Source organism: Ruditapes philippinarum, unplaced genomic scaffold (genome assembly GCF_026571515.1).
Source record: "Ruditapes philippinarum isolate M1 unplaced genomic scaffold, ASM2657151v2 ctg852_1_1_1_1, whole genome shotgun sequence".
In the NCBI taxonomy this organism is placed as follows: domain Eukaryota; kingdom Metazoa; phylum Mollusca; class Bivalvia; order Venerida; family Veneridae; genus Ruditapes; species Ruditapes philippinarum.
Genome location: NW_026852510.1, coordinates 70,639 through 85,116, shown reverse-complemented (window position 1 = coordinate 85,116; position 14,478 = coordinate 70,639). Strand labels below are relative to the sequence as shown.

General features: G+C 33.1%; 1 protein-coding gene across 2 annotated transcripts in view; it reads left to right on the top strand.

Moving 5' to 3' along the window:
• Positions 1-14,478, top strand: part of LOC132715284 (claspin-like) — a 35,669-nt gene that overhangs the window by 14,324 nt on the left and 6,867 nt on the right. The window contains exons 15-27 of one of the 2 annotated variants that reach the window (XM_060698277.1): positions 4,446-4,581; positions 5,138-5,212; positions 5,607-5,695; positions 6,365-6,531; positions 7,176-7,297; positions 7,779-7,902; positions 8,553-8,664; positions 9,064-9,191; positions 9,706-9,749; positions 10,194-10,326; positions 10,718-10,842; positions 11,595-11,716; positions 12,430-12,499. In XM_060698277.1, coding sequence (XP_060554260.1) covers positions 4,446-4,581; positions 5,138-5,212; positions 5,607-5,695; positions 6,365-6,531; positions 7,176-7,297; positions 7,779-7,902; positions 8,553-8,664; positions 9,064-9,191; positions 9,706-9,749; positions 10,194-10,326; positions 10,718-10,842; positions 11,595-11,716; positions 12,430-12,499 — 1,447 coding nt within the window. Of the gene's footprint in view, positions 1-4,445; positions 4,582-5,134; positions 5,213-5,606; positions 5,696-6,364; positions 6,532-7,175; positions 7,298-7,778; positions 7,903-8,552; positions 8,665-9,063; positions 9,192-9,705; positions 9,750-10,193; positions 10,327-10,717; positions 10,843-11,594; positions 11,717-12,429; positions 12,500-14,478 lie in introns of both variants that reach the window. The other variant, XM_060698283.1, reaches the window with a different exon arrangement.

The window sequence follows — 14,478 nt, the reverse complement described above, 5'->3', positions numbered from 1 at the left end:
TGACTTTTTCCAATTCATGGAAGGGATTATGCCTCAATATTCCAATCTTCTAATACTGGGTGACTTTAACTTACATCTGAATGAAGAAAATGGCGTGATATCAGAATTTAAAGACTCATTATTCGCTATGGGTTTGGTGCAGCATGTTAACTTTGGCACACAAGTTTTTGGCAATACTCTTGACGTTGTTATTACGGAAGCAGTCAATGGGGTTGAAATTGTGGCATGTGAACCTGGTGATTATGTGTCTGATCATCGAGCAATAAAATGTGTTACAAATGTTCAAAAAGAAAACATAATCAGTAAGTCAGTCAAATTTAGAAACTTTAAAGACATGGACGAGTCATCTGTTAGAAAAGAGTTCAGTGAAATTACAATAGATCAGAGTGATATTAATCTATACGTGAATGAGTTTGAAAATAAAATAAAGAACGTTCTGGACACTCATGCACCTGAAAAAGAGATAACAAAAGTAATTAGAGCTCCTAAACCATGGTTCACTCCCGAAATTCTCACCCTTAAAACATCGACTCGGAAAGCTGAAAAAATATGGAGAAAATATCGTCAACCACAACAATATGAATTATTCAAAAAGTCTCGGAACCAGTACAATGATGAACTCGAAAAAGAGAAAACAAAAGTAATAAGTGAAAAAGTAACTAATACAAAGGGTGATTCTAAGAAGCTGTACCAGTTAGTGTCTGAGTTAACAGGAACTAAATCAGAAAACCCAATGCCACCTGGGTACAGTGATAGTGAGCTCTCCGAACACTTTGCCTCATTTTTCATGAATAAAATAGAGAAAATACGTGATGACCTGAAACCATTTGATAAATTCGAGCCAAATACTAGAAACGTTCCATCTCTTCTTACCTTTGATGAATTTTCAAATGATAATGTTAAAGAGCTGATAAATGAACTACAGACAAAATCTTGTGAATTGGACATATTACCGACAGCAATATTAAAACTATTCCTTGGAGAACTACTCCCAATTATAACAAAACTGGTAAACTTATCACTACAGCAAGGAATATTTCCAAATAAATGGAAAGAGGCTATCGTGAGACCACTTTTGAAGAAAATTGGACTTGAACTTGTATTCTCAAATTATAGACCTGTTAGTAATCTATCGTTTTTATCAAAACTGATTGAAAAAGCAGCTCTGAAAATACTAAATAAACATGCTGATCAGTATGACTTACTACCTACAAACCAATCCGCCTACAGAAAATACCACTCCTGTGAATCTGCGCTACTGCGTTTAGTTAATGATCTGTTGGCAGCCATGGAAAAACAAGAAGTTACAGCGCTAATCGCGATTGATCTCAGTGCCGCGTTCGACACTGTGGATCATGATATACTCGTCGACGTGCTACAGAAGCAGTACGGCGTGAGCGGTTCAGTGCTCAGCTGGCTTGATTCATACCTTCGTCCAAGGGGCTGTCGCGTGTGTGTCAACTCGGCGGTCTCAGCTCCACGGCAACTAGAGTGCAGTGTCCCCCAGGGTAGTTGTTTAGGGCCTTGGCTCTACCTAACGTATGCGGGAACCTTGTTTGACGTGATTCCATCTGGATTATCGGTGTATGGATTCGCTGATGACCATACTGCAACCAAACGTTTTAAACCGACTGAAGAAAATAGTGAAATTTCTGCAATCGCTGAATTAGAAAATGGTGCGATTGATATCAACAACTGGATGAACGCTAATAAACTCAAGATGAACTCATCGAAAACAGAATTCATAACATTTGGAAGTTCTCAACAACTCGAAAAGTGTCACCTAAAATCCATTTGTATAAACGGAGATAAGATCAACTCCGAAGAGTCCATTAGATATTTAGGCGCATTTCTAGACCAAACACTAAATTTCAAGGAACATGTCAAACGAAAGTGCCGTACTGCAATGTTAAACTATCTTAGAATAAAACGTATCCGAAAATACCTCACCAAAGAAGCAGCTGAAATACTAGTAATAGCACTCGTAATGTCACACTTGGATTATTGCAATGTCATTCTTTATGGTGTATCCGATTTTGAATTGAAAAAAATGCAACATATTCTAAACATGTGCGCTAAGTTAGTTCTGCAACGAAAGAAATTTGACAGTTCAAGGCAAGCATTGTTCGACCTTCACTGGCTGCCCATCAAATCTAGAATCGAATATAAAATTCTGACTTTTGTATACAATTGTTCAATCGGTCATGCTCCAAAATACCTTTCTGAACTCCTAACCAAACAAGTGCCAAATACCCGACTACGTTCAGCTAAAACCTCTGAGAACTGCTACGTTATTCCATTCAATAAAAGAAAAACATTTAGTGACAGAAGTTTCGGAACTATTGGTCCAAAATTGTGGAATCCGCTGCCATTAGAGTTGAAACAATCTAAAAATATTGATGTATTTAAGAGAAATCTTAAAACACATTTTTTCAGAAAGTTTGAATCACTATTTTAAAATCTGAAATGAGATAAACATGAGTAACGTATAACTGATGATGACAGTGTGATGAATGTGCAATGTAAATGAATGTTTTATTCTTTTTAATCTATTTGTATCAGTTTTATCATTTTAAGGTCTCTACATTTTTTTTAAAAATATGTTAATTGGAATTGTATGTTAAAGCTTTTATTTCATTTGATGTTGATTCTTATTATATTATATGTACTGTACAACGCCGTTGAATATTGTTAAATAGAAACAGGCGTTTAATTAAATAAAAAGTTTCAAGTTTCAAGTGCCTGAAATGCAATATCATGTGCATATTATGTGTCTTATCCAGTCTTTTTCTAGTATTTTACAGGAAAATAACTAAAATGAGGTATTTTAGCATGTTTGTGGTACTCAAAATTTTGAAATTATGTGCCAGGCGGTCATGTAGATAAATTTTAATTACAATACTTCATGTGAGGAAGCTATTGCACTAGCTTACGGGACATTTGTGGTTCTACTTGGGGTGCCAGCTCATGCCTGAAATAATGCAAAAAGGGCACCTGAGGACTTCTTCCACCAGTAAAGCTGGAAAGTCACCATATGATTTAAACCCAACAAAGAATAATATACAAGTGCATGCTGAAAGAGAAATTTATACTTTCTTGATGATAAAAGCTGTTAAAATGTTTATATGATGTGACAGCAACCACAAGAAGTCATAGGATATTTATATTGAATAGGGTATTGATGTTAACTTTATCTTATAAATGTCATTTCTATAGCCATTCCTGTCCTGTTTTATGGCAGTTACTTTTATTTGCTTGTCACAGAGCTCCAGATAGCGTGCGTTTAAGCGTAAAATACGCATAGAAAATCCAAAATACGCATCACTTTCAAAATTCGTGCGTCAAAGTTACGCACAACAAAATGAAAATACGCTTGTATGTCAAAATTTAAGCGTAAAAGAATAGAAGTGTAAACATTTGATATTCAGATAGAGGATGTTTTGAGCATAAAAATACAATATATTTCCATTTTATTGCATTGAAAACTAAAAGTTCTGTTGTCAACAACGCATGTTAAAAACGAAAGTAGCAGGAAGTACAGAAGGGAGGTAACTCCCGTAGATCAACCTGTGAAATTATTGATATAGATTTTTGCCAGATAATCATCGTAGGAGTTAACATAGTATTAAGTTTGTTTAGGCATCTATTGACAATATAAACAAAAATATATTTTAATTTCTTTCACTTTTGTTGTTGGAACAAAATAACATGTTTTTCACCTGCAGTTTTGTACTCAATATTTTCGTACCCAGTCTACAGTTACGGACAATTTTCTCTCAGACCAATACTTTTTTTAAGGAAAGATAAAAAATCTTGTTTATTTTTCTTTAATTCTAATTTCAACTATAATTGTTCAAACTGGAGCACATGATAAGCTACATGCCAACAGAAATAAAGAAAGAAAAATATTGACTCCTAGAAAATATATTAATTTCAGGGCTTCCACTAGTGGAAGTTTGGGAGTCATTTACTCCTTCATTTTGGCATGTGACTTCCGAAAATCTAATACTTTTCCTTCTTTACCAATATAATGTGACTTCCAATATCAGAGATTTTGAAGTCTTTGACTTCCAAATTTTGAAAATGGAAGCCCTGATAATTTTGCTGTGTATCCTAAACTTGAGTTCCAGTATACTCTGGAAGTCTGACTTTACAGGGCACGTTTTGTATTGCTTCACATTGAATCAGTATTTTATTTTTAAAGGTTTTTCTAAAAAAAGAAAATAAACAAACAAAAAAACAATAAGTTTAATTCATTAATAAAAAATGCAAAATGCTTTTTTGACAGATTTTACCCCTTAAGTTTTTCAGATTTTACATTTTACCCCTCATTCTAAATTTTGAGAGGTAAAAACCCCTTGGCCAAAAAAATTATCTGGAGCTCTGTTGTCATCTAAGTTAATTGACGAAAATTAATTGACGAAAATTATTTCTTGTATTTACAGAAGAATCCATTTGCTGATGATGAAGCTGATGAGGATGGTGAGGATGATGATGAAGAAGAGGGAGATGTTGCTGACGAGTTCGAAGAAGAGGAGGAGTATAGTCTGAAACTAGATGTGACCGACGATGAACAATCTGGTATGTTGATCTCAGCTGTTCATACATTCAGTATAAGTTATGTATATGTGTTTATCACTATGGAATTATTTTTGGCAGAGTAAACCGGTTTTGATGTGTCTTAGGTTTGAAGTATATTTGTAAATAAGGGGAGTCCTAGCTGAGTGGTTAAGGTGGTTTACTTCAAACCACTTGCCTGTCACCGCTGTTGGTTTGTGCCATGCAAGCATTCCACATGTAAGAAAGCTAGCTTACTGAACATAGGTGGTTCTACCCAGGTGCCCGTTCATGCCTAAAATAAAGTACAGAGGGGCCAATGAGGTCTATCTCTACCAGTAAAGCTGGAAAGTCACCATTTGACCTATACTGTGTTGGTGCAACATAAACCCAACCAAACAAACATTTGTAAAGAAAATAGCAAATACTTGAAATAAATTGAACAAGGACTGTAAGGGTCTAGGAAAATACATTGTGTAGTTTTACAGCAGTCCTGTATAAAAAAAAAACTCCCTATTTCAGAGTCAGTTTCTTCCTTGAGAGTATATGACATGTTTATCACAACTATTTATTTTAGAAGGTGATGAAGATGACAACGAGGATAAAAGTAAGTCTGGAGATGAAGAACCTAAAGAGAAACCAGCAGATTTTAAAGGTAGAATATATATCTTATCATATCAGACTAAAAATGAGCACATTATTGATAGTTGGACCAATTGATTTGCAGAAATTTTATTGGCACACACAGTTTGTCAGCATGTTAGACTTTAAAATTAAACGTCACTCAATTGGAGTGATAGCATATCCAGTTTTTAGGTGTTTTTATCCTCCATTTGATTTCTATATCCACATTTGTTGACTTAACCCATGTTTAGTCTGAGGTCATAATAGTGTTTTACTGGCTAAAACCATGAACAAAGACCAATAACTAAATATTTACTGATTTAATTTATTAATAAATTTACAAATTCTGTGTAGTAAGCATGAAAGACAGTCAAGCTAGCTCTTGTGTGATAGCTCTTGTTTATTACGTTATATTTGTATTTCAGAGCCAGAAGAACCAGATGTTTTGGAGAAGCCTTTTAGTCTATTTGGTCGTAAAAGTAGAGGAAATAGTATTAGTGATACACAGTTCCCAGTAAGTTTCTGTCATATTTTGTGTGTCAACATATTAGAAACAGCTTTATCACATTGTTAAAGTCAGTAATGTTGTTACAAAGGACTCTAGACCTGCAAGATCAATATAAAGCATTTCTATGTGATATTGTTAGTAAGTTCTTGTTATTAACTAATGATAATTACGATACTACTTTCATACTTTTATAAAATATAAAGCTGTAGAATTGTATGTAAAAAAAAAAACAAAACAAAAAAAATCTTGATCACAATGAATAAGACATACATTATGTACATATATAGAAAATTTTCTTTAAGACAAACCCCTTCCATCACTAACTCAAATGTGGCCAGTATAAAAAATGTTTGATACTTCTTATGAAAATGTAAGTAAATGGTATTGGACACAATAATGGCTAGAAAAAAGCATCTACAGTTTGGAATGAGTCCATCTCAGAAAGGGGATACACACTACAGGTTTTCATAACTAACAGATTGGTGATCCTTATCATCAGTTAAAATGCTGTTAAAATCAGTTGATTTTTCAGCCTGTAGATTTAAAATATCCCCTTTGACCCTTGTCATATCGGTTGTTTTCGTTGGCACATCTTTTGTCTTAAATAAAAATGAAAACTTTGAACGCTAATAAATTATTAACACAAAAAAAATTATACTGAAATTTTAATTTTAGAGCGGGCAGACAAAGACATCAACATTAACTATGCCAATAGAAGACTCACAGGACCTGTATAACTCCTTACTACCAGAGATAACACAGAGAGACAAACCAAAGCGAAAGTCGCAAGACTTCAGCTTTATGCTAGAGGATTCACAGTCGAACATGTTAGATGCAGATGGGTAAGTTATAAGTAAAAAATAATAAGAGATTGAATTTAGATAGTAAATGCAAACAGTTTTAAGAACATTAGAGTTTAGTGGACAGGTTTTCACTGAAATGGTGAGTAGAGGTTGTTTGTTAGGATTTGAAATTCAAGGTTGTTGTTAGTTAGGTCACATAAAAATCTTTATTTTTTTGCTTCTGCAACCTATGCCAGATTGGGTACGTAGGTTTAATATTTTTATCTAAAATATTGTTTTATTGAGCACTGAATTTCAAAAAAAAAAAAGTTACTTATGCTTAAGCCTGTTATTTTTTCAAAAAGTAGAACTAAAGTTCTATGTTAAATAAAAACATCCCAGTTTATAATGCAAAAAAAAACAAAAGACAAATGACAGACTCTACGTCCATGGTTAGTCAAAAAAAAATTATGCTAACTTTTAGAGAGATAAAAAAGTGGAGCAATTGTCTTGACATTCACATTAGTGTTGGAAATAATTTCTCTGCAACTGTAATATCCAGTATTTCACAAAAAATAATATACCAACTTAATACTTTTATAACCAAAATTGGAAAATGTGTGCCAAGAGGCAATATGTTTTCAATCATGTGTGAAAGCTGCATAACTGATTAGAATCATATATAATATATATAAATAAAACAGGTACATCAAAACCAAGTCAACAGGGAAGAAGAAGATGATTACAGACCTTGAATCAGATGACATTCCAGCTTCACAAAATGACATGAGTGAATTACTAGGGCTGTGTTCTGGCAGATTTATGGGTAATTCATTTATTCAGCATTCTGTTTTTCAAATAAAAAGAATCTTCTGATATTGCAACAACATACTTATGTATATCAAAATTATTAGCATGATTTTTCTAAGAATATAGGGCTCCTTTTTTTTCAGGAAAAAGGTAAGATTCTCTACGCTTTATTTTGAGAATATATCCTTTAAATGGAATTACAGGGGTTTACAGCTTTATCATTTTAAAGGATTTTGTTGAGCGAAAGCAGCTTTTGGACAGTCCCTGCTGTACAAGTAAAAATAGCTCTGGAATTACAGGGATATAACTGTTAAACCTTGCTTTACTCTATTTTGCTGTAACGCATCTTGGAATATTCAAGTATGATCTCTGATTAGCAGCTATTGTTATTCACACTGGTGGGGGGTCGTCAAACTGAGTAATGACTAAATCTGAATAATTTATAATTAATAAGTTAGAATTACAAATTAACATATGTTAATCACTTGTTTTTACAGACAGTCAAAAGGGAGGAGATGATAAGACATCAAGAAAAAGTCTCTTTGATGACAATTCAGTGTCAAATACTCAAGGAAATATGGAGGAACTTATGGGACTCTGTTCTGGTGTCTTTGCAGATAAGTATGTATCATACGCAATGCTAAATCTGTCATAATAATATATATAAGTAGACCACAGAGGTTTTTTGGGTTTTTTTTAACCAAAATTGTTCATTAGTGTATAATATGTTGTTTTCATAAAATATAAACCAATGTTTTCTTACTATAACATGTAAGTTTGTAATTTTTAGCCATATCAGAGGATTATTCTCACTTAATTTGGAAGAGGTCATAGCCTCTTCATTTTGCGAAAAATTATTGATAAATTGCTAATTTGGGAAGTAAAAAGCTGGTGTAAGTTCAGGTTTTTGGAAGAAATTACATGATTTTAAGGAAAATTTCAACGTGGAAGAGGCATTTTATAGGCCTCTGTTATATGAGGTGAAGTCACTGCATACACAATTAGGATTGCCAATCCCAAAGCAAGTTTTGTCAGACTTTCTAACACAGTTAAACACTCCAAATACGAAATATTGATATTTTTATTGGTGACCTGATCATAATATAGGCATTTGCTGTGATGCTGTCAGGTTTGTGCTTTTACTCAATATATTGAGACACTAAACAGTGATGGACTTGCAGTTTTGTACATGCACATTTGACACAAGTATGACATTTCAGATAAAATCAAACATAGCATAGTTTACATCATATATTTTTTGTGATATGTAGGTCAGGTACACAGTCTGGTAAGAAGGGCACAAAGAGACCAGCATCTGATGTAGAAAGTGATGATGATTCTATAACAGCATTCTCCGATAATGAGGATAAACAATTTGATAAGGTAGGAATAACGGAACATTTGAGCTAGTGAATATATTACCAAGATAATTTACAGGGTGCTCATTGTTACTTTCCTTCACTTTTGTTATTAGTAATGCTTTATAAAAGTGACTGTTCTATATAATTTTGTGAAAGATTTTTATATACTGAGAATGTAATGTAATATTTAAAATGTTTTGTCTAGGTTATCTTGGTTTATAATACAAGATGTAAATCTTTCAGTTTTTATGCCCTTGTAACATTACATTAGTCGAAAAACAAATACAAGAGATTTTTGAGCCTTTCGTTATCTTTTAATTTGAAAATACATGTATATTATTTTATAGCTCATAAGCACAGCTATCAAAATGGATATTGAAATGAATGAAAGAAAATTATAAAACTATGTACTGTTTTAAAGGATGAAGGAAGTGATATTGAAGGTGAAGATAATGAAGAAGAAGGTGATACTGATCATTTAGACAGTGAGGAAGAAGAAGCGGAGAAACCAACAAAATTTACTGGGTTTACTGTCAAAAATAAACATGGGTAGGTTTCCTGTTAATTTTGGATATTGGAAATAAATTTATTGATATTTCCAAGGATATAGAATGTTTAAATCAGTTACTAATGTGCTGTTTTGATATTTTCAACTGATAAAGGAAATTAGTGGTTTTAGTTCAACTATTCTAAGAATAGGGAGAGCTATTGTACTGAACCAGGCATTGTCTTCGGCACTTTGGTTATGTTATTGTTGGAATCTCCAAGACTACTGTAGGGAATGAGTTAATACTTCATACACTTATTTGAGAGTGTAATTGGTCACTGTCCATATCCCATAACTCTAAACATTTTACAGAATTATGGCCCTTTTTGAACATAGAAAATTCTACATTATCCGGGCTTTGTGACTTGGCAGTCACCCAAAAAAAATAAAAGAATGAAAAGTGGAAGAAAAAGATGGAACAAATGGTGGTTGTTTGGGGTAAAATGAAAACATTTGATAATTTTATACGTTGTTTACATAAATAGCATAATAAATGATATTGCTGAATATTTTCAGAAAAATACGACAAGAGTTTGTTGATGAGGAAGCAGAATTATCAGGTAAAATTTGTTGATCATTTCTGTGTTGTTGGTGAGAACATAGAATAGTTATCAATGAAATTACTTCCTGAAATTGCCAAGGCAAAGGGATATTTTTTAAGCAGTACTGAGATTTAATGATTCAATAGAAATTTTAACTTGAGTGATAGAAGCAATATAAAAATGACTTAACTATACAACTAGTATAAAGTCATGCCAACCTATACATCTTTGAAATCTGCCCAGACTGTATACTCTTTGGCTGTTCAATCGATCAAAATCTCTTGAACTCACAAATTTTCAGTTAAGACAAGTCCATTGACTAATTGGATGGAGCAAAATTTGAATACTATAGAATATGAATATATATTAGAGGTAGTGAATTTTATATGAATATATATGACAGAAATAACTATAATACTATATATAACAGGTAGTAATTATCATATGACTATATTATTACAGGTAGTGAATATGATAGTGATGAGAATCTGGACCTGGCAGAGGAAGATGATATAATGGAGATGGAAGAGGGTGATAAAGATGCAGCTAAAATTGATCAAAATGAACTGAGGGATGAAGTGGGACGAATCCATTTGTAAGTACAAAAATGCTATATACTGACCTCATAAAGAAAACATTAAAATGAAATAATCATAGCACTTACTGTAATAAAGAATAATAGGGGGCAGGAGTGGATGGAGTTAACTGTATTATTGTAATTTTGATCCTTACTTGTTAGTATAGATTCTTTCATAAAATTGTATTGTTTAAGGTTTTAGTAAAATTAAATAAACCAAAATGAAGATTCTAGTATTCCAATACCTGGAATCAATTCTTCAAGAAATAGATTATAAACCACCCTGATGTTCAGTTTGCCCATCCCTTTGTTTTACTTTCTTCAAAAGTTTTCAATTGTGGTTATTGATAATCTTGAAAGTTATTTACCTTGGATGTTATTGTAATGATAAGTGTCTTGTTTTCTATAGGAAACAACTGATAGATGAAGATAAGAGGGAGTTATTGAGGTATCAAGAAATGTATCTCCCAGACGGAGATTTGTATTCTGAGGGTGGTGGCAGGGTTAGACGATTCAAGTGGAGTAACATGGAAGGTGAGTTGTTTAATTTTGTGTTCAAAGGAAATGTGCCACGGAAAGTCTTGATAGCTGGACATGTTGAGCTTAGATTGACTATTCCTTGAATTCTAAAAATATAAATACCCGATGATATGTAACATTTAATAAATCTCTACATAGTATCATATATTGTCAAGCTTAGAAGGATAATGAATGCCTTGATTTCAAAAAACAGGGTAAATACCTTTGGAATAGTCTTTATTTTGAAGGGATTTCATAATGACCCAGTAACTAGGTAACATTAGCCACTGCAACATGGTATTTTCCTCCAGAATATTATTGGCCATTTCTTTGCCTTTTCTGGGAGGTACTGGTGAAACCACTCATGAGTGGCGGTATGACTGAGTGGTTAACACCTCTTACTAGTAATATAAGGATCACTAGCTGCATGGGTTCAAACCCCATCAAAGGCATACCATTGTGTCCTTGAGCAAGAAACTTAACACTCATTACTCACTACTGATTGGTACCAGGAATGGGTTAGAGAGTGTGTCTATAAGCTTATAGCTTTCTACACAGTCAAATTGAAATAAATTTTGCATAAACTAAACCACTGTTTACCCAAATAAAGTAATGACAAATTTAGAGTTTTCAGGTTTTCTGAAATTCTGAACTTGTACCTGTGTATTGTTAGAAATTAATCCCCTTTTTCAAACACAAGGAAACCCCAGATTGAGATAAAACAATGAAATCTTAATTTTACTTGACATTACTCTTGTATATTGTAGATGACTCCCAGCAGGACATGTTTGATGATGGTAGTGATGGTGAGGAACATCCGGAAGAGACTGAAGATTATACCTGGAGAAAAGAGAGATATGAGAGAGAACAGTTCCTTAAAGAACAACAGGTAAACACTGGGTTTCTAAAAGCTGTCCGCAAACACTAGCTCAATAGGGAGAGCATCGGATTTGTAAACCAGGGGTGATTGAGTTCTTTCTTCTGGGTGTTGAAATTTCTCCATGACAATTGTATTTGGACATGGAGTCTAATGGTCATTTATCTCTCACCGCTGATTCAGAAATCATGTTGGTTTAGTAGTTGGTCAGTTGCAGAGAAATTGGGTCATTACTGGATAGTTTTAGAGGAAAGCTGGTTAGGTGTATGGACTGCTGAGATATAACCAAAAAACATATTAAAATCAACATAAAATCAAGACAAACATATTTTAAAAGAACAAATATGCTCTTTTGAAATTGTTGAACTGAAGTTTCTTTATTGTGACCTAATTTTGTGGAATCCTAACCACAGTTGCCTCATTCCATTTGTTAAAAGAACTGTGGAAACATTTGTGTGTATTGGGATGATTCCTTGTTTCTTGCTATTGTTATGCTAAGTCTGTTGTTGGAACTGTCCTGAGAAAGAATACTGTTTAATGATTGAAATTTGTTACATTTCTACAAGTAAAGTGCATTTTAAAGCAATTTTACCTTCCCATGCATATTGCTGTGCTGTTGGTACGTTACACTTTTACAATTAAATATATGTATGATAGCAGATTTGACTGTACATATTAATATTGTAAAATGTTTGTTATAATGAAGTGTTGTATGTTTGTTGTAGGAAAAGGAAGCACAAGAAGGTGAAAACAGCCAATTCCTGAAGCTTGGAAAAGTTTTCCTCAAGAAAAAAGGTACATTTACTGTCAAATTATAGAACTGTTGTTAATGCAATAGATTACTTAAAGTACAAGTAGTATACCATTTCGAAACAAGAACTTGCATTAATTTTTAGCTCACCTGACCACAAAGTGGTCAAGGTGAGGTATAGTGATGGGGCTATGTCCGTCATTGTGCGTCGTTCGTCGTCAACAATTGGGTTGTTAACAGTCTAGCAGTCACAGTTTTGATTGGATCATCATCAAACTTTGTCAGAATGTTTGTCTCAATGAAATACAGATCGAGATCAGAGATGGGTTATCTCGGGTCAAAAACTAGGTCACAGGAGCTAAAAATAGAAAAAGCTTGTTAACACTCTAGAGGCTGCAGTTTTCATCCAAATATTCTAGAAATTTGTCAGGAAGGTTGTTTTAATGATTTCTAGGTCAAGTTCGAAGATGGGTCATCTCCGATCAAAAACTAGGTCACAGGAGCTAAAAATAGAAAAAGCTTGTTAACACTCTAACAATTGGGTTGTTAACAGTCTAGCAGTCACAGTTTTGATTGGATCATCATCAAACTTTGTCAGAATGTTTGTATCAATGAAATACAGATCGAGTTTGAAGATGGGTTATCTCGGGTCAAAAACTAGGTCACAGGAGCTAAAAATAGAAAAAGTTTGTCAACACTCTAGAGGCTGCAGTTTTCATCCAAATATTTTGGAAATTTGTCAGGAAGGTTGTTTTAATGATATCTAGGTCAAGTTCAAAGATGGGTCATCTCCGGTCAAAAACTAGGTCACAGGAGCTAAAAATAGAAAAAAGCTTGTAAACACTCTAGTGGCTGCAGTTTTCATCCAAATATTCTGGAAATTTGTCAGGAAGGTTGTTTCGATGATATCTAGGTCAAGTTCAAAGATGGGTTATCTCCGGTCAAAAACTAGGTCACAGGAGCTAAAAATAGAAAAGGCTTGTTAACACTCTAGTGGCTGCAGTTTTCATCCAAATATTCTGGAAATTTGTGAGGAAAGTTGTTTTGATGATTTCTAGTTTAAGTTTGAAGGTAGGTCATCTCCGGTCAAAAACTAGGTCACAGGAGCTAAAAATAGAAAAAGCTTGTTAACACTCTAGTGGCTGCAGTTTTCATCCAAATATTCTAGAAATTTGTCAGGAAGGTTGTTTTGATGATATCTTGGTCAAGTTTGAAGATGGGTCATGTCTGGTCACAAACGGGCGATACTAAACTGCTGACGAATAAGCTGACGATATAGAATGTATAGGAAACTGCTGACCAGTTAAACAAAGAAGGATTATCGAAAACTGCTGACCAGTTACATAAAGAAGGGAAAACATGAAGGTGTCAAATTGCCGTTGGTGATATTATAGGCGAGGTCGAGAAATACTTAAGATGTTTTACAAAATGAAAATATTACAAATGATTAATATTAATTATAAAAATTTCAATTGATAAATTTCTCAATTTCTTTTGATATAATATTTTATTTTAGTACCTTAATGAATTTTCTTCTATGTGTTACATATTGGTTAAAATTTTAAAAATGTAGTCAAAATATGATGTACGAAAAATCATAATTTGTTTCAAGTATGTATAAAGCTATGCATCATAGGTTAAAATATATACATGTACATATATGTAATGTATATTTTAACAACATATAATTATTATGTCGTATCACGGATTTATATATATAAATCCGTGGTCGTATTTAGTACAAATATGAAATAAAGTGATTTCTGTCTGTCTTATTTGTTGTTCGTATAATTGTACAAGTAATATTGAACAAAAATTAATAATGACCTAATTGTTAATGTAAATTGTTAATTAGCTTTTATTACATTATAAACACCATGTTTCTACAGATATCCATTAAACTGATAATTTATCGAGACCGATATGCCCCAAGGTCATATTAAAAGCAATTTCACACGTGACGTGTCATTCTTGATTTATCTGTGACAAAATACAATAAACAGTCCAAAATATGTTATTAAAA